At 49.1% G+C, this 26,386-nt stretch overlaps 1 protein-coding gene and 1 long non-coding RNA gene across 12 annotated transcripts in view; one reads left to right on the top strand and one right to left on the bottom strand.

The window, feature by feature from the left end:
• Positions 1 to 6,102: 6,102 nt before the first annotated feature.
• Positions 6,103 to 10,385, bottom strand: LOC310848916. Of its 2 annotated transcripts, XR_014566686.1 has the most exons (3): positions 10,257 to 10,385; positions 9,393 to 9,544; positions 6,103 to 8,144 (listed from the first exon to the last, which is right to left on the bottom strand). It is a non-coding gene; the product is annotated as an uncharacterized lncRNA (long non-coding RNA). The 2 variants fall into 2 exon arrangements; XR_014566687.1 differs by lacking the exon at positions 6,103 to 8,144 and having other exon boundaries at positions 9,269 to 9,544.
• PCDH1 (protocadherin 1) overlaps positions 9,441 to 26,386 on the top strand; it is a gene marked incomplete at its 5' end in the record, with an annotated part of 192,240 nt that continues 175,294 nt past the window's right edge. For 2 of the 10 annotated variants that reach the window (XR_014566651.1, XR_014566653.1), the window contains one exon: positions 9,857 to 9,918. Coding sequence is in view for 3 of the 10 variants with exons in the window: in XM_083748369.1 (XP_083604495.1) it covers positions 10,990 to 11,320 (331 nt within the window). Of the gene's footprint in view, positions 9,578 to 9,856; positions 9,919 to 10,478; positions 10,649 to 10,973; positions 11,321 to 12,204; positions 12,368 to 26,386 lie in introns of those variants that run through there. The other 8 variants (XM_083748373.1, XM_083748376.1, XR_014566652.1 and 5 more) reach the window with 6 other exon arrangements.

The following is a 26,386-nucleotide window of genomic DNA, read 5'->3' as shown; positions in this document are numbered from 1 at the left end:
AGTGTTGTTGCATGCCCCCCAACATCTGAGCAGTGTGTGGGGTTCCCGGCGCTAATCCAGGGTTCCGTTTCCTTGGAATGAGGGAGAGCAGAGACTGTGGCATCTTTATGATATGTGGTTTATTTACACAAATGTACAACGTGATCATATGATGGAGGGGCTTACAACACCCCAGAACATCTTGCCTCTCCCATCTGCACAGCCTTGGATTCAAGCTGAAATCAAGCGTGGCTCTGGGCTCCTAGCTTCTGCCTCCTTCCAGCTCAGCTCTCTGCCAGGTGAAGAAGGTCATTTGCCCTCTGGCTCAGAGCAGCTTCCCTTGTCAGTCTAATGACCATACTTAGTAAAGGTAAAGGTAAAGGTACCCCTACCCGTACGGGCCAGTCTTGACAGACTCTGGGGTTGTGCGCCCATCTCACTCAAGAGGCCAGGGGCCAGCGCTGTCCGGAGACACTTCCGGGTCACGTGGCCAGCGTGACATCGCTGCTCTGGCGAGCCAGAGCCGCACACGGAAACACCGTTTACCTTCCCGCCAGTAAGCGGTCCCTATTTATCTACTTGCACCCGGAGGTGCTTTCGAACTGCTAGGTTGGCAGGCGCTGGGACCGAGCAGCGGGAGCGCACCCCGCCACAGGGATTCGAACCGCCGACCTTTCGATCAGCAAGTCCTAGGCGCTGAGGCTTTAACCCACAGCGCCACCTGCGTCCCTACTTAGATGGTAACTATGGGCATTCTCTCAGTCCAACAATGGGATCCTCCTTGAGAGTTTAACCCTTGCTGGGTCCAGCTCTCCAGGGATGGTAAGAGGTCCAGGCATCATAAAGACAAACCCATCAAACTCAGAACACTCTGCATCATGAATCATCAAATAGCAGCATCAGAAATATGAGCAGAACAGACCTGATCTTTTTGAGAAGTTCCAATTTAAATGGAAGTAAGAATAATCTTTACTGTTTTTATAAAACAGCAAACACACTAAAGAAGCATTTGAGCCTGATTGGCTGGGGAAAGGAATGCAGTAGGATGTTCCTCTTTAGACGTCCTTTAAGAAATTTAATGCTCTGTCTCATTAAGTCCTCCTCACAAAATTAAATCCATTGGCATGGATGCATTGCTGTCAATTGGACAGAAAGCTGGCTGAACATCTTGAATAAAAGATAATGAGAGGTGTCAGCATTTCAGAGAAAGAGGCGGTATCTGTTTGTGAACTGCGGTGATCTTATTTAAACACCTTTCCCTAGTGATCTTAGAGATAGAGTAAATACCTAGACTAATGGGATTCAAAGATGCTATACTGGAGAAGAGAGCAATGAGAGAGAGATGGGAGGAGAGAGAGAGAGTTTGTTATACATTTTTCATGATCAAGATGACTGCAGAGAGCAAATACTGTGTGCAGGAGTTTACTAAACAACAACAACCACCTGTTTCTTTGGCAGGATTGACCAATTTTTTGCACCTTAACTGAAAATTCAAATAGTACCCTCCCATCCAGCAGGGGAAAAAACACACAAACTGACACACCACTTCACTAAACCAGAAACCATTTTTCACCACCTGCCTGTCTACTTTGGCATATGCAGGTGGAACATGGCAGGTACTGGAATCATGAACAGTTTGTCACACAGATTCTTTGTAATGCGCTTTGAATTTTTAGTTGAAACTCATGAATCCTGTTACAATTTTGTAGATCTGTTGGTTATTAATTGTGGGAGGAATTCACTGCTATAAAGAACTGCTGCTGCTGCTGCTGCTCCATTTTGGTTTCAACTCTATGGTGGTGGCCTTTTCTTGAGCTCAGAGGATGAATGGAACCCTGATTCCAACATGCTGCATACTCCTGATGGGTTCAGAGCTGAAGCGGTTAGCAAATTCAGGTCCTGCAATGGCCCCAAATGCATGGCAGGAGTTGAAAGGATGAAGGCAGGAAGCCATTCCCTCCCTTCCGCCATCCAGCCCTTTAGCCTGGCCAACTGAAGCCTGCGCCCATGTATTGCTTTCTGCTGAGAGGGGTTTCCCACGGCTGCAAGTGGACACGCTGGAGGACATTTGGCTCACAAATCTGGGTGGGAGAACTAGGGATTTATTGTGGATTTCTTAAGATCAATGGTGGCCAGCAAGGGGTCTCTTTCACTAAGTGACTCCTTCCTGATGATGATGATGCTGCAGCAGCAGGAATAAATAAATAAATAAATAAATAAATAAATAAATAAATAAACAAACTTTCTACCACCAATAGCAGCTGTCTTTGTCTGCCTGTGTAGTGGCTTCCCCAGCCCAGGTGCTTGGGGCTGAAACTACATCTTGGGCATTAGGGCAAAAACTAAATGGTGGACACCAGCCCACAGCCACCACTTTGGACAGCTGCATGGCCACCCACTGCTTTACAATGGTGTGTGTGTGTGTGTGTGAGGGAGGGAGGGAGGGAGGAAGGACTCCTTAAATATCTTTAAAATCACCAAAATTGATTTCCCCCCCCCCCCAATTCACTACCTCTGATGAATTCTGAGGGTCAGATTGAGATCAGCATTATATGTGAAGCTGCCCTTCTTGTACCTTGACCCCCAAGTAAACATTTCCTGGGTTTTAGCTAGTTAGCCATTCTGGCAGTTTAATGCCTTTCTTCTCCCTTACGTCTATTGCATTCAAACAACTGGAAGGGACCACAAGGGACATGTAGTCCAACCCCCCTGCAAAGCAGGAAAATCTTTTGCCCGACGTGGGGCTCAAACTCACAACCTTAAGAGTCTCATGCTCTGCTGACTGAGCTATCCCAGCAGCCAAGTTATGTAAAATCACTTTAACTAACTGCATGGTTTTAAGGTCTATTTTAATTGGCTGCAAGTCACTTTGAGAGTTGCAAACAGAATAAGCGGCTCATAAATGTATAACAATAGAAATAACAATAAATAATTCCATTCTTCAAGTGGGCAATTGAGGCTGAGACTTGCCAAAGGCTACCCACAGAATCTATGTTTGAAACACATTGGCTTTGAGCATCATCTAAGCACAAAACTTATTACAAGGGCTGACATTTGCTCACTCGTCTGGGATCATGTGTGACTCATGTGTGTGACACAAGGAGTTTGACAGCAGGGGAAGAGGGTGCCAAGAATGCTTTTGCTTGCCAGAGAATTGTCACATATTCACATATTTTAAGTTAGAACCAAGGCCATTATTCAGCTCATGCCTTAGAACGGTTGGGAGAATTCTCCCTCCTCATGCCTAGCATTCTGTTCCTGTCCATCTTGCTTCTATTGGCTAGTCTCTTTTTATATACTAGAACCCACTTCCAAAGGGTCCACCATACTCTTTTATGACTATTGTCCCCTTCACACGCAAACATGTGAATGGATTAATTTTTAACTTTGAGAAATCCTGAGCATGCTGTTGCTTGCACCCCAATCTCTGAGTGGTACGAGTCTCCTTCCGTTCCAGCTCTCTCTCAGGGTTCTGTTTCCTTGGAATGAAGATCACTGGAGACTGTAATGTGGTTAGGATTTGTGATTTGATTCACACATATATACAACATGAGGATAGGATGGAAAAGCTTACAGCATGAACTCTCCAACAGCTCTGGCTTCCCCGTTCAATTTATAGGTATGTCCCCAAAACCATAATTTTGGATTCAGCACAGAGAGCAAAACAAGCCTGTGTATCTCTGCAGCTTCAACTCAAACTAAATGGAAGACTAGCTGTTGGCCTTTTGTTCTCCTAGATGATGTAGCCTCTAGCAGAGTGAAGGGGGAGGCCTACCCCCTCCTGAAATAGCACCACCAACCAGTTGTTGCAGTGGTGACGCACCTGTCCTCTCCCAGCTCTTAAGGCATGTAAATGGAGTGCATACAGGCCCATCCCAGGGACATAAACTTAATAAAGAAACTGGTTTGACCAGTTCTTCTACCACAAACTGTAGTCCTGCAGAGATAACATCACAGGCTTGATTGGCATCCACTGACGTCAACCAAAGCAACCCCTCCTCGTATAACAATAGTTATGGGCTGAAGATAAATTGATTAACCCAATTACATTACATTACACTTTGCATAATTTGCTCTTCTTAATGAGCATTGCAATTAGCATTATTTTAATATCCTGCTTTATTTACAAATTCAAAATAAACGAGTACTTCACAGGTTAAAGGAAACTAAACTGGCAGGAAAGCTGGATATTTTTTCATGGTTAACAACCCTAAAGAGCATGGCTTATATTAATAAATAAACCCCTATCCTTCCAGGGCCCCAAATCATTCCACAATGCCACCTTATTAATCTATGTGACCTTGCTGGCTGGGAAGCAGCTACGTGTTTTGTTACTGAGAAGTATGGTAAAATGGATTCATCCATTGGTATAAGACTACATTAGAACACAGCAGACCAGATACCTAGAAATTTAAGAAGCGGACTCTACTGCATTGGTAACTTGCTTTTTTCAAACAAGAATACCTCTAAATACCATGCCAATGCAAGCCTTTCCAATACCGTGGCCACCCCAGAAAGATTGCCTATTTGAGCATCTCTGCACATAAGTAAACACCACTGAGGGGTTCTTGATTTAGGGCTACCTAAGGCTGAAGCAGGTTAATAATAATTTTTAAAAAAGCCTTTCCACTTATAAGTGTAATCCCTATTGCTTGCCATGGTGGAGGCTGCTGTGGGGATGGAAGACACTACCCTGTCACTCTGGTTCTTGGTAGTATATTAACAATTAAGTACTCCCTGTATTTCAAGGATCACTCAAGAATCCTTACAAGTTTCTTGTAAGGTGGATCAGGATTGTTATCATCCCCATAGCAGTGTCCCATGGATTACTCTCACCAGGAACGTGCTCTAACCATGCAAAATGCAACTGTCTATAAAACATGGGGTAAGTTAATGGAGGAATCTTACCTGTGTTCTTGCCCAAAGCAGGGCCTCAGGGTTAGAGATGGCATTGGAAATCTAAATGTATCATAGTTCTCAAGATATACTGGGCAGCCTTATGGTTCTGCTATTCAAGCAGACCATTTGCACTGTTGCAGTGTTGGTAGAATGTATTCCATACCTCTCCAAGAAACACAGAATGAAGCACCCATACCCACAGTAGAGGAGCTACTAACAGCGACACCTGCAGTAGCAATTGAGTCACTGGTTCCCCTTTCTGTCAGTGTCCCATGACACTCATCTGTAGCAACAATGAATTACCACGAAGAGGGGGGGCATGGACTCCTTATTTGCTCACTCATTGTGACAAAGATGCAAACTTTTATTGAACAGCGCCAGGGATGGGGAGGGGGTTTCTGCAAGTGGTTGCTCCAGTAGGGCTCTTCCGCCTTTGACAGCTGCATAGCCAACAGCAGGGGTCACATTGCCTGTGACTCCATCTCTGTTCTGCGTATCTCTGCCTGTTATAGAACTGCCTCTCATGGAACTTGCAAAGGTGCAGGATCCTGACTAGAACAAGTTGGTTGTCCACCGCACTGAGGAACAGCTGGGAGCACTCAGCACCCTGCTGCTAGGACTGCTGAGGCCTCCCTTGTGGTCTACCAAGAACTGCATACATGAAAGGTCCTGTTCTCTGCACAGCGCCATAGAAATGAAGGTATGCAGAAGGTATTATCTGGTACCAGCTGGGGCCCCATCCATTGTCTCCAACCATGGAGGAAGAATAGCCATCACGGCTCAGATGTTTGTGTTCTTTTCCCCCCCCCATGTAAATGTCTCCAATAAAAACATCCCTTGTTTTATTAGATTTGCAGGTGGCGCTGTGGGTTAAAGCCTCAGCGCCTAGGACTTGCCGATCGAAAGGTCGGCGGTTCGAATCCCTGCGGCGGGGTGCGCTCCCGCTGCTCGGTCCCAGCGCCTGCCAACCTAGCAGTTCGAAAGCACCTCCGGGTGCAAGTAGATAAATAGGGACCGCTTACCAGCGGGAAGGTAAACGGCGTTTCCGTGTGTGGCTCTGGCTCGCCAGAGCAGCGATGTCACGCTGGCCACGTGACCCGGAAGTGTCTCCGGACAGCGCTGGCCCCTGGCCTCTTGAGTGAGATGGGCGCACAACCCCAGAGTCTGTCAAGACTGGCCCGTACGGGCAGGGGTACCTTTACCTTTACCTTATGAAGTATTACGTGGTAAAGGAAAAATGAGCTGAGCAATTTGGGCCATTCCCTTCCCCTGGGGCAGTGGTCCCTTCCGTCCTCCTCTTGGTCCATGCTCTGCATTCTGTGTGGACTCCAAAGGCCAAGGTAACGAATTAGGACCCGAAGGAGAGGGAGCTGGCAGGCTGAATGGGTGGAAGCAGCAGGATGCAGCAGATCTCAGGGTGCCGTAGAAGCACCCTGTACTGTACAGGGAATATTTAAAAAGGACTGGCATCTTCTTTTGGTATTTGTAATACTAGGCTCATAGGGGGGAATCTGAAAGACATGAGCAAACCAGTGATGTAACCATTAGCAGCCAATATTTCCCTCTCTACCAGATTTCCTTCTGGGACTTGCTTCTCAAGGAACAGGGGAATCAACAGTCAGGAAGGATAACTGACATCAAAGGGAGCGGGAAAGGGCAACATCAACTCAGAGGGTTCTCATTCAGTGGGTGCAGCCATCTGCATCTGGTAATCTTCAGACAAGACCACGACTCGAGGGGCCTTGGGCTAATAACGGGAATTCTCCTCTAGCTCACAGCCTCTTCCTCTTCCTCCCATCACCGCAAGGTCTGCATCAACCTGGCATTTGCAGTGGCTGACACAAGCTGCCTGTGTTTTCTTATTTTTGTTATTTTTGAGAGGATATTTTAGCGCTGAACGCATTCCCTCCTGTTGCCATGGCAGCCGTGACAGGGGTTATATACCGTGAGAAAAATACCAAAATTAATGAGTGAGTGAAAGTGCAGCAGAGAGAGAAAAACAAGGTTAAAGAAAGAGTTAAAACAGTAATAAAAACAACCTCTTGATAATTTGGCAGCATGTATCCTACAGGCAAGAGGAAAGAGAGAGAGAGAGAAAGCTTTCCAGGGAAGAGCATACATCATGGCCTCCGTGAAAAGCCCGGTGCGACAGGAATCACACCCACACAACAACACCTTCCTGGTGCCACTCCATATTGATGTGAGTGATGCTGCAAAAAACAGAAACAAACAAACAAAAAACCCACCACCCCAAATCAATGCCAAACCTTCTCTCCTGACAACCCCAGCCCAAGGTCTCACAGTGTCTGCCACCCTTCTGACTATAACCTGGACTCAGGATGATGCCACACCCCAAATCCATGTGAATATCATACAAGAATATCAGCATTCTATCTGAGGACCCCAAACTGGCACACTTCCTGCCTATACTTGCCAATCAGCATGACAACTCTGAGATTGTCATCACAATCAACACCCAGGAATTAGCACTGTGTCTTTGAACCACCACCATAACATTGTCTATGTCATGTCTACCCCCCCCCCTTAGTGTGAGCTGGTGCCCCCTCCCCAATCAGTGGTTCCTTTCTGCCCACCCATTTGGTACTGTAAATTCTTAAAAGCAGCCCAGGCGGTCCTCATATCAGCAGGACATCTTCCCAAGTGTGCCCTAGATATTGTTAGAACCTGGCTTGAAAAATCAACGTTGCGCTCAGATCTAGCGTGGTGCCCAGGCTGCCACACAGAGACACCCATCTTTGTTTTGCCTTGTATTTGTTTGCAGGAGCAATACTGTATGGGGGGAAGAGGAAAAAAGCCTAGAGTCTTTCATGTTGCTCATTTCCTCATGTTTGTTTTTCAGTGCCTTTTGTTTTTAATTGTAGGAAGGAGAGAATTGTCAGAACATCTGTGTTATTAGCATTAGCTGCCCGAATCCTCTCCCTCCCCCCCTCCTGTGGAGCCCAGAGCTGATGAGAGAACAGAGGAGCCTTTGAAACAGCTCACAGCAACCAGCAGCCAGGTTTGCAGCATTTGTGTTGGGGGAGAGTATTTATTCTCATGTAAGGTTCATTTGCTCTCCTATATTTCCCCTTTCCTGGAGATTTATCTGGCTACTCTCCCATCACAGACTTTGTTTTCCTGACAAGGCCCCGTGGCACCACACTGCAGCTGTCTCTGTGCAATGTGCCACAGCATGGTAGGGCTGATTGACTCTTCTGCGCCATGTTGGGCTCCCCAGTGTCCTCCGGAAGGGGCAGCATCAAAACCTGCGGGTGGTTGAGGGAGAGAAGGCACTGCTGAGAGCCGCTCTTCTTCTGAGGATCACCCACACCTTCGCGAAGATTCGCTTCCTCCCCTTGAACACAGTAGGAACCAGGCTGAAGGACACGGGCAGGGCCTTTTCAGTCATAAGCAGCTGTACCCACAAGGCAAAGGCAAGGAGCTGCCTCAGGTGGCAAATGCAGAGGAGCATGCCACTCAAGGACTGCGGTGAGAAATAAACAAATGCAGCCCTCTGAACACCACCCACCAGGAAAATAATGGGAGTTAATTAATGGGAGAGATTTCGAAGGAGGGACATTCAAGTGACAACCTCCCTCCTTTTGACTCTTGTGTCAAGAGGAGGGACGTTGCTACTTCAATTTCTCTCCTCATAAATCTGTCTTAGGGTAACATTCAGTTCTCTATTAAGAACTGGAAACACCTGAAGGAACAGGAACAGGAAGTGTACTGTACTTCTGAGAAGACCATGTAGCTGAATGTGATCTCAACCCATTAACATCCTTGATGCTCCAGCAAGCTTTTGAAAGCAGACCGAAAATAAAAGGGAAAAGGTAACTTTTTAATACCAGCTGCATGCTTCCTAGTCTTAACAACCCAACTAGAATAACCCTTCCCCAGTCTCTAACACAGGTGCGGCCTCACACCAGTTACCTGGGTATCTTATGCAAACAAAGCCTTGCAGGCCTACCTACAAAGTAAACAGAGCAAAGTCCGTTGAGACTGGGCTGGGCAACAGGCACATTACCTTAGCCAGATTTGTAGCTACAATGGGAACATGCAAACGCCATCCTAATTGGGGTCAGAGTTCACTACTGGGTGAAGATCAAACTAAAAAGCTAGAAGTGGCCAGTTCCACTGCAGTGAGTTGCTTTTCCGAACATCAGCATTGAGTGATGTACTAGGGGAAAGCAAACTTCAAGCCTTGGATATGATTTAATTTGAGATGAAATGAAACAAAAGTGGGGGGGGGGGAATAAACATAGCTCCAGAGCAGTGGGCAGTAGCAGAAAAGCCTGGAGCAAGCAAGGAGTGGAGGATTAGACTGGAGAGATGAGTAGGAGCAAAGACGAGCAGCAGGAATCCTTAAGAGACTCTCTTTTTTTGGGGGGGGGAAGAGTCTTTTGATAAGAAATTCACATTCCTCACAAGACCCCTCTCTCCCAGGAAGATGCAGAGATACTCTCTCTTTCTCTTTTTAACACACACACACAGCCCAAGGACTCAAAACTCACATAAAGCCCGTCGTTCCACTGGAAGACAAAGCAGCCTCTAGATGGTGCAGTAGGTTATGGAAGGCGAATGGAGCATGTATGGGAAGAAGGAACGCGGGGGCTGCGCTGCGCAACAGGTTCATAGAGCTGAGCAGCATGTAAAAAATCTGGAGCTGCAGGAAAGAAGCAACACGTGTTTTTAACAGGTTGGCTCTGCCTATAATCTACTCCTAACGATGCTAGAAAGTACACCGTGCGGACTTGGGAGCTCGCCAGCAGGGCAGCCCGGCAGCCCCCCACCCCGGGAGGGCTCCGCAAGGCGCCTGCTGAGTTGTCTGACGCGGCCGGCCTGCAGGGGCCCAAGAGCCAGGGATCTCTGGAGCCTGGCAGCTTGGCACCGGGAGCGCCAGGCTGAATGTTAACGAGCGCTCAGTCCTTGGCAAAGGACCAGAATCCAGCTTGGAAATCCGGACCACTGGCAGAGCAGGGCCCGCGCCGCTTAAGGGGGCAGAGCAGGAGCCGGCGCTCGGCAGCCGCTTCCCCGCGTGTGAGTGCCCGCTGTTTTCTCGGCCACCATGGATGCCGGGGCAGCTGGCAACCATCTTGGCCTCGCCAGCCCGGAGTTCTCCCTGGAAGCCCCTCGCCCGCCCGCCCCAAAGGGCCTGCGGGAGGGTCGCCGCCTGCTCGGAAGCGGATCTCCGGAGACGGATCCCGAGGGCAGCTCCGCCGCGCGATCCCCGAGGGGCATCGGCATGGCACTGGCCAGCCGCCTCGGGGTTGCTGCAGTGGCGGCGAGGGGGAAGGGCGGGCGGCTGGGCAGGTGCGCAGTCCCAGCTCGCTCCCTCCTCCCCGGCAGGTGCAGCCGGCGACGCGCGGGTGACTCACCGGAACCGGCCGCGAGGACAGCGGGGGAGGAGGGGGAGGGGAGGGCGCGCGGGCGGGCGGGCGGCGGGGCTGGCGGGGGCAAGGTCAGCCGGAGTCACGCGGGGAGAGCGAACGGCGGGCAGGCGGCGCGGCGCTCCAAGCGGCTCCGGCCAGCAGGGCGGGCAGGCGCGCAGGCCTCGTCCGCGCCTCGTGGGGAGCAGGCCTCGCGCGCCCCTAGTGGCCGTGGCCGCCGCCGCCGCCGCGAGTGGGACGCCTCCTGCTGCCGGGCGCCAGCGCGCGACCTCGCGGCTCGGGCAGCTGCAGCAACGGGCTGCAAATCCACGGGGCGGGCGGACATCTCGCCGCGAATTCCCCGGGCAGCGCGGGGCTGCTCATCGCTTCCCCCCAAGCAGGCAAGTCAGCGGCCGCGAACAGGGGGCCCGAGGCGGCGCGCGGGTCGCGATGATGCTCCCGAAGGCGCTCGGGGAGGGCTTGTTCCCTTCCTGGGAGGCGAGCGAGCGAGCGCGCGGCTGCGCTCGGCTAAGGCACGCGAGGCTGGCTGGGTCGCTGGCGCTGCGGCCACCTCCGCGCGGAGCTTGGCTTGGGCACCGGCTCTGCCAAGGCGCCGGAGCTCCGCCTCCCTCTCCCCGGGCAGCGAGGACGACGGCGAGGAGGAGGAGGAGGCCAGCCGGGAGGGAGCAAGCGCGGAGAGGGAGGCGGCGGCGCGCGCGCGCGCGAGGAGCGGGGGGGGGCGATGCAATCCCTGGGCTGCGCTTCCCCTGCACTTCCTCCTCACACACACCGAGAGAGCAGCTCCGGCTCGGACACAGCCCGGCTCGGCGCGCGCCCCGGCAGCAGCGGCTGCTTGGCTGGGCGAGCGGGGCAGGCGGGCAGGAGGGAGGGCTTCCTTCGGGTGGAAGGGACTGAACGGAGCGGCGCGGATTTGGAGCGGAGCGCGACGGCGCGGGGGGCTCGGAGAGCCCGGCTGCTGGCGGATTTGCTGCGGAGAGCAGCGGGCAGGCGGCGGGAGGCGAAGATGCCCGGCGAGGAGCGGCGAGCCAGGAGGAAGCCCCGGGCGCCGCGAAGTAAGGAAGCGCGGCGGGCGAGCGGGCGGGCGGGCAGCCGGGAAGCGGCCAGGGCGGACCCTGCGGCGGAGGACCGCGCTCGGCTCGCGGCTGTGTCGGAATGCGGGCGCCGGGCTGGAGGGAAGCGAGCAAGGCAGGCGCCCGCTCGAGGCTGCGGGTGGCGGGAGCAGAGGCGGGCGAGCAGCCGCGCAGCTCCCCGAAGACGGACGGACGAGGGGTGGGTGGAGGGGCGAGGATGGGGATACTTGGTAGGCAGCTTGCGGGGGTCAAGTTTTTGCTCCAGCCGGCAGGCGACTCGCCTGCGGTCCTGCGCCGGGTCCTTCTTCCTCTCGCCGCATCCAGCTGCTTCGCGCCCCCCCCCCCCGCGAGCTGCGGCGCCTCCGTTGCTGCTCTCCCTCCCGGAGCCAATTCGATTCATTCTCTCCCCCCCCCCGCGCGCCCCTCCTTTTCGGCACCCTGTTTTTTTCACGGATCGGGGTCTCGATGAATCTTTTCCAATCTGCGGAGACAGGAGCGCCCCCGAAATCGGAAGCAGCTCCGGGGGGGAGGCAGTGAGGGCTCCGCGCACATTGATACCCCCTCCCGTTACAGGCGAGAAGCAGCGGGGGGGGGACGACAGGGAGGCGTTTGTGGGCGACGCCTGGCTTCCCCCCGATGGCTGCACCCCGATGCGCTGTGTGCGCCCCCTCCCGGATCAGAAAGGGGGGCAAGTAGTCGGGCTCCTGCCAGGACCCAAGCACCCTCGCCTCCTGCCACTTGTTGGGTGCTGGGGGTGGCGAGAACTCCGCTTCGCTCGTGTGCCCCCCCCCGCCCGCCCGCCCCGACGCCTGCCCCTGCCCCGGAATGCCCTGCCTGTGTGCGGGCTCCGGGGACGTGGCATCCCTGCAAGCGCCTTTTCGGACTGCGCGTGTTTTGCTGGTGCGGCGAGGGGGGGGCGCGGGCGGGCGGGCGGGCGAGGCTGGCAGCTGCCCTGGCTGGCGCTCGTGCTTCGCTCCTGCGCGCGGATGGCCGAGGCGGCAAGCGCGCCTCCTCTTCCCCGGGTGAAAAGTGCGTTGCATTCTCGCCCTTGCCAGGTCCCCCCTCCCCGCGCGCTCTCTCCGGGGCTTTGCTGCTCCGGGGTTGGGGTCTCGAGGAGCGTCTGCACGGGAAAGGGTGCTGCCGCGCAGCGGGTTCGGGTATAGATGCGCCTCCTTCGGAGAGAGACCCCGAGGAGTGCCTGGGGAAGGAGCAGAAGGCAGCCCAAGGGAAGGCTGGGGAATACGCACGAAAGAGGAGGAAGGCGAACGGGGTGCGTGTGCATGCAAGAGCGGACAGGTCTGAGGTGAACTTCAGGTGTTGGGCATGTAAAGGAAGTGGGCATGCATGGAGACCCGGGTTTCAGCGCTGGCGTACGCTTTCGGTGAGAACTCGCGTCCGTAGCATGTCGTCGGTGAATCGGGGTGTGTGCGCGCAGATGAAGTATGATGGGTGGAAGAAGGGGAGACGTGGAAGGTGCACAGAAAAGAGGCGCCCCTGGGTATCCCGGGGGGGGGGGGTGAGGCAGGCTGGAAGGATGTGGTGGCGGTGCATGTACCTTCCTATGGAGGAGGGGCATGGGATGCGTGTGTATCCTATGAGGATGTTCCAAGGAGTGAGGGATGTGTTAGGTGTGCCCTGCGAGAAAGGCTGTATGGATTTGATTGTGCAAAAAGCCATTTACTGTATTGTTGCCGGATTACTTGTTGCCATTCGCTCTTAAGCCGACCTCTTTGAGGGGCTGGAAGGGTGGGGTGAGGCGGAGTCCCCTTTACAGCTAGTTATATGCAGCCTCGTATGCAGATGCTAACTATGAATCATGCTCTATTTTCCTCTTCCCGTTTGTGGTTACTGTAAGTTTCTAGTCCAGCATCTGGGGATCTCTCATTTTCCCAGCGCTAGTACTGAATGTTTCTTATGTGTTACCCAACCAATGATTATTATTTTTTATTAAAAAAAAATGCAGCAACATCCAAGCATTCTTTCCAACACAATATTTGAACCCAGAGAATAAGTTTGTGCCTTTTATCTGTCATCACTACGTGAATTAGGTAGCTGCTGTTTTAAGGGTTTTGCACAGCACAATCTGATTTCGACCCCAAGCCCTAATTCTCATTTGTGCTTCCTGGTGTTCCTGTGTGTGTGTGTGTTTTCTGTTGGCCGGAGAGCTTTTATTCTGGGATGTTTCCTGTGCACAGTGTTTTCAGTGTATGGCTTTCATCCTATAGCCTCTTCTAGTAAGGTAGGGGGGTTTGATATTTTGATAGGGAAGTCATGAGTTAACTGCCATTGCCAGCTGCTGGTGACCCCAAGGGGTTCTAGGACTCCACTTCTAAAGAAATCTTTATTGCTTTCTGAGTTGCCTTAAGGCAGATCTGTTATCTATGTGTTTCCCAGAATCAAATGCTACAAAAGACCACCACTGTATCCCTATAGGCAGAACCTGCTTCCAAATAGGAGCCAGGAGGCCTAAGCCCTGCTGAATAGTTTTGTATATGCTAATGTGTTTACACCTAAATGAGTTGGAGAATGGTCTTGCTAAGCCAGTTGTAAGAGGAAGGGAAAATTGGTCTAACAAAGCCAGGTGTAGATAACAGCTGCTTTCATTGGGGATTTGAAAGCATCTCAGCCAGCATAGGCCTTTGGCCAAAAGTCTGGGTTGCAACAAATCAGTGGGATCTACAGGGCAAAAGACTAGGTCATGGCCAAAGCCATAATCCTCAGCCCCAGCCAACATGGCCATGCTTAGGGATGGGAGTGGTCTTCCAGAATACCTGGCGTTGGTGGCCAACACCCTGTGGACTCAGAGCTGGATTGATACATGCTGAGGCCCTAAGCTATGGCAGCTTTAAGAGGCCCCTGAGCATTACCCAGGCTGTATTATTCTAACAAGAAGGACAACGGAAATAGAAATAATGAACTATTGTATTTGTATACATGCCGATGCATAGGCTAGGATGGAACTAAAAACTAACAATCTTGCACATCTTGCAATAAGCCTGCTTGCTTACGAAAATACCATATGATTTCTTAGCTTATATTAAAACAATATTATTGCTATTTCTGAATAGATATATAAACACAACGTGACAAATTATTGTGTAGCCATTGAGTATATTTCATGAGTTTGTTTTCCTATTTCCTTCATTAACCAATTATGCAAAACTCCAAATTTAGGTTAGTTTGGTTAGTTTGTTTTTTACTTAGAGGCCTCTCATAATCTGAGGCCCCAAGCTGCAGTTTATTTTGCTTGTGCACAAATCCAGCACCGACTAGACTAGGCAAGCAGCTCGACAAGGTTAAAGCTCTGACCCTGACACTGGCTTAGAAGCGTTGCAGAAGGAGCCTAACGAAGTGGTGGAGCTGGATTTGTTAGGCAAGAGCATGAGCTGTGGCTTGTTCTGTTGTTGTTGTTGTTTCCTTCTCCTGGATGAAATGTGGCTTCTCTAAGATCACACAAAAATAATAAGAAATGCACTATTGTGAGACGATGAATAGTCTGTGTTGAAGGTTGGTGTTGAGCTGGTATGTGTTGAGCATCATTCTGCAGAAATGCTGCAAGGGCTTAAGCTCATAATGCACATGCGTGCTCATGTTGTACGGGGACATGGATAGAGAGGAATGTATGGATGTGCTTGTTTCTACTGGGTATGCACATGTATGAAGTAATCAACAATGAATTTCTCAAGGGCAAATGCAGTGCAGAATCCGTGGGCAAGAGGCTGTGACAACTCCCACTGCACCCTTGACCATTCATTAGCCAGGTGTGGCTCAAAATATGGTGCTTGAGATGGAAATGCAAAATGGTGACTTTATTTTAGTAATTAAGCGTGGTTACAATCCACTGGCAAGTTCCTTCGGGAACTTCTCAATGCCCAGAGTCAGCTATCTCCCTTTGCCTGCATCTGGTCAGATTGCACAGGTAATTACGTTAGGAAATGCAATTATTTCATTTTTATCCCATGAAGTCCTAATGCGATGGACTTTAAGGAAGGCTTAGCTATCCTATTTCCACATTTCTGTTGTTGCTAGGCTCTGAATTGAATTGGCAGTAGTATGAGTTCCTTTTTCTGCTCCCTATTGCAGGCCTACCATGTTGGCTGCATCATTAGATGACTGAAAATGCAGTTCAGGAATTGCTCGGCTATCTGCTTTCTTGGGTTTTGTTAAATGTTTAGAAGTGGAGCTCTTTGTTTTAACAGGGTTCCCTCCATTGCATTGGCCTATACTGGGTACTAAGTACAAAGTATTTCTGGGTGATACATGCTGCAAAACGTTGCCCTGTATTGTAGTATGCCTCCATTGGAAGATTCCTTCCATTTTATCCTCTCGCAAATCCCTCCCACATTTTGGCTTTCTTTCATTTCCTCGCCCGCACCACTGCCTTTTTACTGCCCATCAGGATATAATCTCTATAGTTTACAGACAACCACCCCATCCTATCTGAGGGGCAGAGTCCATACCTTTCACGTACAAGGTGGATTGAAATCAAACATCCGCAGCAATAAAGATATAATAGTAGGGCCTGCTTCAAAGTTTATCCTGGGTGGGGAGGGGGGCAAGGTTGGCTTGCATATGAAGGAGGTCCAGTTCCATTGCAGCTACAACCCCCACCCCTCCCAATATGCAGGGCTATCTCTGTGCTGTATTTATTTTGACTGTTGTTTCTAAGGGCATTTGCTTTGCTCTATTCTGGTTTCTGTTCTGCTTTTTTAATTGGTTTTGTGTATTTTATTCTGATTTTTAATTGGCTTTGTGTATTTTTGTGATTATTAAAAAAAAAAAAGAAATGCTTTGTTGAATTCAATTCTTCCCTGAATGTATGTATACCAACTAGTTGCCATAATAGCATTTTTAAAAATTGCATAGTGCCTTATTTCTGGAAAATTCTGAACAGTTCTTCAGAAACATGCATAGGACCAGACTGTAAGCCCTACTTTGTTCAGTGGGGCTTCTTTCCAAATAGTTGTCCATAAAACCACAGCCTTAATCTCTACACATATGATCTTGCTTAGTATCTTTACATATGTAAGACCCTAATGAAGTTATAACTAAATGAAATTAGGATTATATCCAAGTAGATAAAAGCCAAGCAGAAAACACTTAGAATACTCCAATACAAAAGACATGTGGACGGACCTCCAAAGGTTGCCTATTGCTCCTAGATCAGGGGTAGGCAACCCAAGCCCTAGGGGCCTTCACAATCTGGCCCGTGGATGGTCTGGGAATCAGCTTGTTTTTACATGAGTAGAATGTGTCCTTTTATTTAAAATGCATCTCTGGGTTATTTGTGGGGCATAGGAATTGGTTCATTATTATTTTTTCCAAAATATAGTCCAGCCCACCACATGGTCTGAGGGACGGTGGACCAGCCCACGGCTGAAAAAGGTTGCTGACCCCTTTCCTAGATTGTCCAAAAGCCCCGTTCAGTTGCAACTCAGTACAGACCCAGTTCACATGGTATGCTAAGCCAAACGATGTGGGTTCCTTCCTACAGGGGAGATAGCTGTTGCTATGCTGCTCCTCATTGCCTGTTGCTGCGCCACTGTGAGCTAAGCCATGGTTAGGCTTAGTGTGTCATTGGAACCTGGGCTCATAGTTTCCCTTACTCCAGACAAATGATGAGCTATAGCCACGGTTTGTTTTATGGCTTACTGCTCGTGGGTTTTTTTGTAGGAGACAAATCATGAACCTAGGTACGGATGATATGCTAAACCAAACCATTGCTTAGCTCTCAGTGATGCAGCAAGAGAGCAAAACAGCTGTGGTCTCTCTGGAAGTGCACATGCATTTATGCTAAGTCAGGGTTTTGGTTAGCATGACGTGTGAACTGGTGGAAAGCAAACGCTCGTGTATTTTGATTAGGAATCATAAATATTTTTTGACCTGTGCATTTATAATCCCCATTTGCAGCATAATTTTAGCAATGCTGTGAATCATCTTATACTGTTTTATTAGCTGCTGCTGCTAAACATTTTGTGCTACTTTTTATTGTTTATTGCTGGTTTGTCATTACATTTTAATGCTGGATTGTTGTAAACCACCCAGGTAACCTTGCTACCGGGTAGCACATAAGCACTGCAAACAATTAAAAAAATTAAATATTCACAGTTTGAGAGCTCAACACATTGCAGAGGCCAGGTAGTTAGGTGGAAGGAATAAAACAAGGACATAAGAGCATCAGTAAGTGTTTTGTGCAGTGATGGGCCCTTCAGATATTATTGAACTACAACTTCCGTTTCCATGACCATTGGCTATGCTGGCCTGGGGCTGATGGGAGTTGGAGTCCAACATTTGAAGGGCCTCTGCTTTTGCCATCCCTTGTTGAGTGGATGATGCTGGTGTGATATAGGATGGCATTTCTGGGATCTTTTCAGGGCACAGTAAGTAGCTGAGGAGAAGGGAATTAAAAGCCAAGAGAGGAGTATTGGGGTCTGCTTTAGTGCAGAGCAAGCAATGGCACATATTGCCTTCAGCTCACCTTTAGCTCCTTGTTGTTGTATGCGTGTGTGTATGCCTGATGCTTGGTCAACTTCCTGATACAGAACAGGAAAAATGATTGGGCTGAGAAAGTTGCAGGGTTAGCAAGGAAAGGAGTCTAGTGAAAGGAAATGGGCAGGAATAGGGAGGCAACTAACTAGGAGAAAGTAAACGGAGCAGGCAAAAGGGACTAGGATGAAGGACTAGAGGAGAAGAAGAAGAAGAGAGGAAGAGTTTGGATTTGATATCCCGCTTTATCACTACCCGAAGGAGTCTCAAAGTGGCTAACAATCTCCTTTCCCTTCCTCCCCCACAACAAACACTTTGTGAGGTGAGTGAGGCTGAGAGACTTCAGAGAAGTGTGACTGGCCCAAGGTCACCCAGCAGCTGCATGTGGAGGAGCAGGGAAGCGAACCCGGTTCACCAGATTACGAGACTCCCGCTCTTAACCACTACACCATGCTGGCTCTCATCTGGGGGGCAGGAGGGACCGATCAAGGGAAGGAGGCCCCTGGGCTGAGAAGTGTTCCCCACCTCTCATGTCCAGCAGGCAGCCTTATCCAGGCAGCATTTTCTGCCCCTTCCTGGTTCTTCCCTGGTATCATGCCATCCAGAAGCTCCTGTCAAATCCAGTGAGGCAGGGAAGTGGGGCTGAGCAGCTGGATCTCGCTCAGACCTGGATGGGAACAATCTGTCTTTGCTGGCTGTTGCTAGGCAACAACTCCCACTGAGGTCCTTTCAAATGTAAAAAGAAATCACAAGTAGCTCTCAGTTTGCCTATTATTATTATTATTATTATTATTATTATTATTATTATCTGTAAGTTTGTATCCACAGATCAAACCACTTACTAGCTGCTTCCCGTTTGGGTATCTTGGGTGGTTCCAAGACAGCAACGAGTACAAATTCTAACTAAAGTCCCATGATAAAGACCCAGAGCACTTATGTCTGATAAGAAGGGTTTAATTTTTAGCAGTGATGCCTTTTAGCAGTGATCCAAGGCATTTTGGTGTCTGATGTGGAAAACCTAAATGGCTAGTTATTTACTTTATTAAATGTATATCGTGCCCTTCTACCCAAAGAAGCCCTATTCTCCCCCAAATGGACACAATTCACCAGGAAATTGGTTGATTGATTTAACTTTTATGCCACTTTCCCACATTGAGCTGTGCACAAAGCAGCTTACAGTAAACTTTGAAAACATTCAAATAGAGGACATTGGAAATACAAATATATAGACTATATAAGATATGCAAATATATAAAATGTCAAAAATCAACAATTTAGCAAAAAGAATAAATTAAATATTACCAAAAAAACCCCAATCTAGGCTGAAGTATATAAATACAAAGCAAAAACGATAGATAGCCAACAATAAAGTTTCTGCTACTGCTCTTGCTGCACTCTCCTGCACAAATCCTGTTCAAATGATCAGTAACTTGTGCGCCATAAGTCATCACTGTTTCCCATTCCATTGCCCAAGGCAACTGCAGCCATTTTTCCAGGGTTTGTGTGTGCAAAGTACATGCATGAGTGTACAAAACTAGATCTGTTGAGTAAGTAGCAGGGAAGCCTGGGCAGCAAATCTACCAAGCTGGGTAGACCTGGTCCCCAAGACACTTGTACCACATCTACCCCTCCATGGGAGCTGACCTCAACCCAGAGCAAAAACAACTATTCCCGAAAAACAGCAGCAGCAGCAGCAACAATAACAATAACCCATAGCAATGGTTCATATTTAGGAAGAAAAGGCTAGAGAGAAAAACTTCCTGGTTCATTCGCTGGTTCAATTCAGCATTTGGGAGTAGCTGTGACTGGGTAGTAGTGTTTGTACCCAAAATCAAAGAAAAAAAATGACAGCAGGATTAATGATTTAGTCAGATCTTACTTAATGCTCCACCCCCAGTTTATTTTTAAAAATAAATGTGATGGGGAAGAAGCACCAATAAACACTATCGTTTTTATTCAGGAGCTGGGCTTGTGGTTTAGAGAGTACAAGTTACACCAGCCCTGCAAAATAGTTGGTGTTGGACCCTTTTTGTTGGGTATGACAGCCCTGCAATTTAGTCCTGTAATAATAATAATTCTATTATTTGTACCTCACCCATCTGACTGGTTGCCCCAGCCACTCTGGGAGTCTTCCAGCAAATTATCAAACCAAAGTAAAACATCACACATTAAAAAATCTTTCCTATACAGGGTTCGCATTCAGATATCTTCTCAAAGTCAGATAGTTGGTAATCTCCTTTACATCTGATGGGAGCACATTCCAAAGGGCGGGCACCACCACCGAGAAGGCCCTCTGCCTGGTTCCCTGTATCTTCACTTCTTGCAGTGAGGGAACTACCAGGAGGCCCTCAGCGCTGGACCTCAGTGTCTGGGCAGAACGATGGGGGTGGAGACACTCCTTCAGGTATACTTGGCCAAGACCGTTTAGGGCTTTAAAGGTCAGCACCAACACTTTGAATTATGCTCGGAAATGTGCTGGGAGCCAATGCAGGTCTCTCAGGACCAGAGTTATATGGTCCTGGCAGCCACTCCCAGTCACTAGCTGCTGCATTCTGGATTTGTTGTAATTTCCAAGTCACCTTCAAAGGTAGCCCCACGTAGAGCGCATTGTAGTAGTCCAAGTGGGAGATAACCAGAGCAGGTACCCCTCTGGTGAAACAGTGTGCAGGCAGGTAGGGTCTCAGCTGGCATACCAGATGGAGCTGGTAGACAGCCGCCCTGGACTCAGAATTAACCTGTGCCTCCATGGACAGCTATGAGTCCAAAATGACAAGGCTATTCACCTGGTCCTTCAGGGTAGGGTTGCCATATGTCCTCTTTTTCCAGGACATGCCCTCTTTTTCATGGGTAGAGTCATCATAGCGATCCATAGTTAAAAGTAGAGGTCAGCAAATATGTCCTCTTTTTTGCTCTTCAAAATATGGCAACCCTACTTTAGGGGCACAGTTACCCTCTTGAGGACCAGGGGCTCCTCCACACCTGCCCTCCCCGTGTCCCCCAGAAACAGTACTTCTGTCTTGTCAGGATTTAACCTCAATCTGTTGAACGCCATCTGTGTAAAACCTTTACAGGAGATCTTGGAGTCCTTATTAGACCCCAATAGTGAAGGCGGTTCTGTTAAACTTTGAACCACCTGAAAGAGTCTCCTGGAACTGTTTTCTGTGGGTGCAATAGAGGTGGCGAAGAAATTTTCTTCGCTATTGCCACTAGGCTGGCTCTCACCCGTTGAGCTCTCACCCGTGTTTGGTCTGATATGAAATGAGTTTTTCGCCACCAGCGTTCTAGCCTTCTCAGTGATGACTCAGCCCTGGGGAAAACCTTGAGGCCATCCGGGGTCCATGCAATTGAGAGGGCACTTTGGAGCCAGACAGTTGATAGCCCTGTTTAACTCTGCAATCCAGCAGGCCACCAGGGAATCAGCTGGGAAAATTCATTCCCTACCACTTTCTGGAAGTCATTTGGATCCATTGAGTGGCGGGGGTAGGCCATTCAAATCTGTCGCCCTTCCCTGTGGAAAGGAAGGGTCGCAGAAAAGTCTTGTTGCACCAGGAAGTGATCTGACCATGGCACTTCTTTTGTTCTACTGGAACTTAGTATTAGATCACCCACGTCCATAGAGGAAAATGTCAAATCTAAGGTGTGTCCATGACTATTGAGTAGGGTCACATTTATGCAAGGACAGACCCATGGAGGCAATGCTTTCCACAATGTCTCAAGCAGCCCCTTGTATGGTCAAGTTGGCATGGAGGTTAAAATCCTGAAGTTGGCATGGAGGTTAAAATGCCCTAGGACAGAGGTTTTCAACCTTTTTGAGTCCATGGCTCCCTTGACCAGCTACATTCTTTCTGTGGCACCCCTGTGGGGCCCAAGGAGCCCAGTTATGTCACCCCTTGCCTGCAGAGCTGATGGCCTCTCACCCTTTTTACAACACCTCCCCTCAGCCTCGTCTCCTCGGGAGTCCTCTGTGTAGCTGCTGCTGCTGCCATACCTGGTCTCTGAGCTGCCCCCCCCTGCCCCAGAGGCACTATTCACCTGCCGAGCTTATAGCCAGGGCTGCTGCAAAAAACAGCTGTGCAAGGTCGCAGCACCCCTGACCATCATTCAAGGCACCCCAGGGTGCCAGAGCACACTGCTTGAAAACCATTGCCCCAGGACAACCAGATTAAATGTCTACAGGAGAACACCCAGCAGGACCAGCAGGACCTGAAGTAACTCAGGCAGGGGATCTTTGGTGCAGCAGGGAGGTTGGTACACCAATAGGAATCCTGTACTGCCTCTATTGCCCAAATTCCAGAACTAGTGTTATATAATCCAGATATATACAGGTAAAGGTACCCCTGACCATTAGGGCCAGTCATGAGCGACTTTGGGGTTGCGCGTTTATCTCGCTCTATAGGCAAGGGAGCCAGCATTTGTCCACAGACAGTTTTTCCAGGTCATGTGGCCAGCATGACTTCTGGTGAACCAGAGCAGCGCATGGAAATGCTGCTTACCTTCCCGTCAGAGTGGTACCTCTTTATCTACTTGCACTTTGACGTGATTTCGAACTGCTAGATGGGCAGAAAATCTAGATATATAATTAGATACCGTATTTTTCCTTCTATAACACGCAGATTTTTTCTTCTAAAAAGGAAGGGGAAATGTCTGTGCGTGTTATAGAGCGAATGTGTGGTCCCTGGAGCCGAAAAATCATGCAAAAATCAAAACGCGGCGCTGCACGCTGCACGGAGAAGCGAAACCTGAAAAGAGGAAGCGGCTGCTTTCCTGCATTCTGCCTCAGGGTCTTACTGCCCACCTCCCTCTGTTTCGTTGCTGTGTTTGCTGAAACGGAACAAAGAGCAGGGAAAGCCCCTCCCCTCCAGGCAAGCTCCGGTGCTGCTGCTGGAGAGGGAGAGAGAGGGGGGAAGGGAGAGAGAGGGGGGAGGGAGGGAGGGAGGGAGAGAGAGAGAGGGGGGAGGGAGGGAGGGAGAGAGAGAGAGGGAGGGAGGGAGGGAGGGAGGGAGGGAGGGAGAGAGAGAGAGAGAGAGAGAGAGAGAGAGAGAGAGAGAGAGAGAGATGGCTGGCTGGCTGGCTGGCTTGGGTGGGGGGAAACTTTTGCCTTTCTTTCCTCCCTCCCGTTAAATCCCTCTCCTGCATTCTTAGCCAGCTGCTTCTCTGCACACCCCTCTAATGCCCCTTCTTTGTTTTTCCTTCGCTCCCCACTTAAAATGTGGTTACAAAGCATGGATCCTCAGGATCTTTGCATTGGGTCACCCCAAATTCACCATCAGATCACATAGCATGTCCATGGCTACAGCCTGCACCAAAAAAATCACGCACCCACTGTTGCCTGGGGCTGCAATGGTGCAAAAATGTGGTTAAAAAGCATGGATCCACAGGGATTCTCAGGATCTTTGCATTGGGTCACCCCAAATTCACCATCAGATCACATAGCATGTCCATGGCTACAGCCTGCCCCCCCAAAATCACGCACCCACTGTTGCCTGGGGCTGCAATGGTGCAAAAATGTGGTTAAAAAGCATGGATCCACAGGGATTCTCAGGATTTTGGCATTGGGTCACCCCAAATTCACCATCAGATCACATAGCATGTCCATGGCTACAGCCTGCCCCCCCCCAAAATCACGCACCCACTGTTGCCTGGGGCTGCAATGGTGCAAAAATGTGGTTAAAAAGCATGGATCCACAGGAATTTTCAGGATTTTGGCATTGGGTCACCCCAAATTCACCATCAGATCACATAGCATGTCCATGGCTACAGCCTGCCCCCCCCCCCCAAATCACATACCCACTGTTGCCTGGGGCTGCAATGGTGCAAAAACGTGGTTACAAACCATGGATCCACATGGATCCTCAGGGTCTTTGCATTGGGTCAGCCCAAATTCACCATCAGAGCACATAGCATGTCCATGGCTACAGCCTGCCCCCCAAAAATCACGCACCCACTGTTGCCTGGGGCTGCAATGGTGCAAAAACGTGGTTACAAACCATGGATGCACAGGGATTCTCAGGATTTTTGCATTGGGGCAGCCCAAATTCACCATCAGATCACATGTCTGTGGCCACAGCATGAAGCACAAAAATGATACATCCACTGTTTCATTCAGAATGTTTTTTCCCTTGTTTTCCTCCTCTAAAAACGATGTGCGTGTTATGGTCAGATGCGTGTTATAGAGCGAAAAATACGGTATATAATCTAATTGCCAAATGGCACCTTAAACCTAAGTTAGTCGCCACAGTGGAATTTCTAGGTGGCATTTCCCCACCATAACTGGAATTTGTTGCTGTTGTTAGATTCATTTCTATAGCATTTTATATTTTAAAGAACAAATCTCAAAGTGGTTTAAAAAGGTAAAGGTAAAGGTACCCCTGCCTGTACGGGCCAGTCGTGTCCGACTCTAGGGTTGTGCGCCCATCTCACTTAAGAGGCTGGAGACACTTCCGGGTCACGTGGCCAGCGTGACGAAGCTGCAGCTGGCGATCCAGCACCAGCGCAGCACACGGAAACGCCGTTTACCTTCCTGCTATAAAGCGGTACCTATTTATCTACTTGCACCCGGGGGTGCTTTCAAACTGCTAGGTGGGCAGGAGCTAGGACCGAAAGACGGGAGCTCACCCCGCCACGGGGATTCGAACCGCCGACCATGCGATCGGCAAGTCCTAGGCACTGAGGTTTTACCCACAGCGCCACCTGCGTCCCAAAGTGGTTTACAGCACATTAAAACCTCAAATAAAATGATCCAGAATAACACAAATTCAAGCTCCAAGGAAACTATTTCAGATCCTTATCTGAGTGACATTTTGCTCTTCCCATTCACCAACCGGGCATCCAGAGATCTCCACATGGTCACTGTTGGACCCATGCCAGTTGCAAAATGTGCCCAGCACTTGGCTAATTTCTAACACTGTTCTAGAACATGCACTCAGAGAACTGGGTCTTCTTAATAGGACACCTGATGAAAACTGAAGGCTTCCTAAAAACCACTGAATCCACCTCTCCCGAAACATGGTGGACAAGCAGCAGCAAGAACAGGCCCATCTGCTTCATCCAACCAAGTCTCTGTTACATGTGCCAGGTCAGTTCCCCCAGCCATGATCAAGTCATGGATGGCACTGGTCTTCTTGGTCATTGACCTGGCGCTGCAGAGCAGCACCTTAAAGTCATGTGGGACACCCTTGTTGACACCTGTATCCTTCTGGGATAGCCTTCAGATAGTGACTAAACCTGCCTCCTTGGTCTGGTCCTAGTGCAGCTCCTGATGCTGACCATGGTCACTGAGATTGGGTGTTCCATTGCTCCCATCCTCGTGGTACCTGCCCGATCCATAATATTGGCCAGCCTTGTGTTGTTATCCAGTCAGCTGTTGTGTGGTTTGGGTTTTTAAGGAAATGCTGGGGGAGGGGGTAATTCCGACCCCGAAAAAATTCTCACATATGTTAGGGCAGGCTCTGTTTAATTTGACACAAGGTTTGCTATGACAAGGATTATAACTGCCTGTTTTCTATTTTGCGATAATTGCCTGGGAAGTTGGTGTCGTATCATGTATGGCTAGTGGAGTTATTTAGAGGAGGAGGAGGAATGATGAGTGGGAGGAAGTCTGGGTCAGTGAGACTGGTAAACAGGATGGTAGACAGATGGTATGTTATGACTTCAATGCACTGCACACTGTTTGGAGGAAGTGAGTTTGGGTTGCACTCTGGCATGTTATTGGGTAGGCTGAGCCGAAGTTGGGTAATGACTTTGTTTGAATGTAAGCAAGATAGCGTTTGAAGATCCTTTCTCAGAAAGGAATGTACTTTGTTTTGAGGCCATGGAAGTGGGTGTGGAGGACACAAGTCTAAATAGGATGTCGGTGATTGGGATAAATGGCAGCTGTGCTTCACTCCCTGGAAAACAAAGGATGTATCACAATCCTGTTCATTTCTAGAAACATTTTATGTAGCGGTGCAGTTGTTTGTGGGGACAGGTGCATGTTGTACTTGAGAGTGGAGTACGTATTTGTATTAAAAAGTTGCAAATGTGTAATGCAGGCACATTCTTAATTGATGGAAAGGCTTTTAATTTATAACCAGTTTAAACACTCTTTAAGGACTAAATCCTGATTAACAAACACAATAAGAATTACTTTTGAGCAAAAACAGGATTTTGCGAACATTTAGCAATATTAGAGTTGCACACTTGTCAGCTACAATTTCAGTTGATTAATCTACTGATCAACCAATGGAGGGCCAACTATAATATGTGAGAAATAATTTTCATCTTGGTTGTCTGTTTATAATGTGTCATACCCTGTGCTGGTTCTGGAGAATTAATATAATGGAAAGGAAAAGAACATATATCCTTGTTTTTGTTACCTTACAACTTCCTATTTTCTTTTTTTAAAAGCACTTATATTAAAGTTTTGTAATATGCAAATTTTATTTTTAGTATTCTTCATTGCAACTAGGTCTTTGGCAAAGCAGCATATTTTAGAAATGTGCGCATAAATGCACACCTAACCCACAACCCTGGCTACTGCAGAGAATACAGGACAAGACAGAACCCTGGTCTCCCATGGTATAT

The sequence above is a fragment of the Podarcis gaigeae genome (genome assembly GCF_964106915.1).
Source record: "Podarcis gaigeae genome assembly, chromosome: 7".
Lineage (NCBI taxonomy): Eukaryota > Metazoa > Chordata > Lepidosauria > Squamata > Lacertidae > Podarcis > Podarcis gaigeae.
Note: the sequence above shows the minus strand (reverse complement) of the source record. Positions and strands in the feature narration are given on the sequence as shown.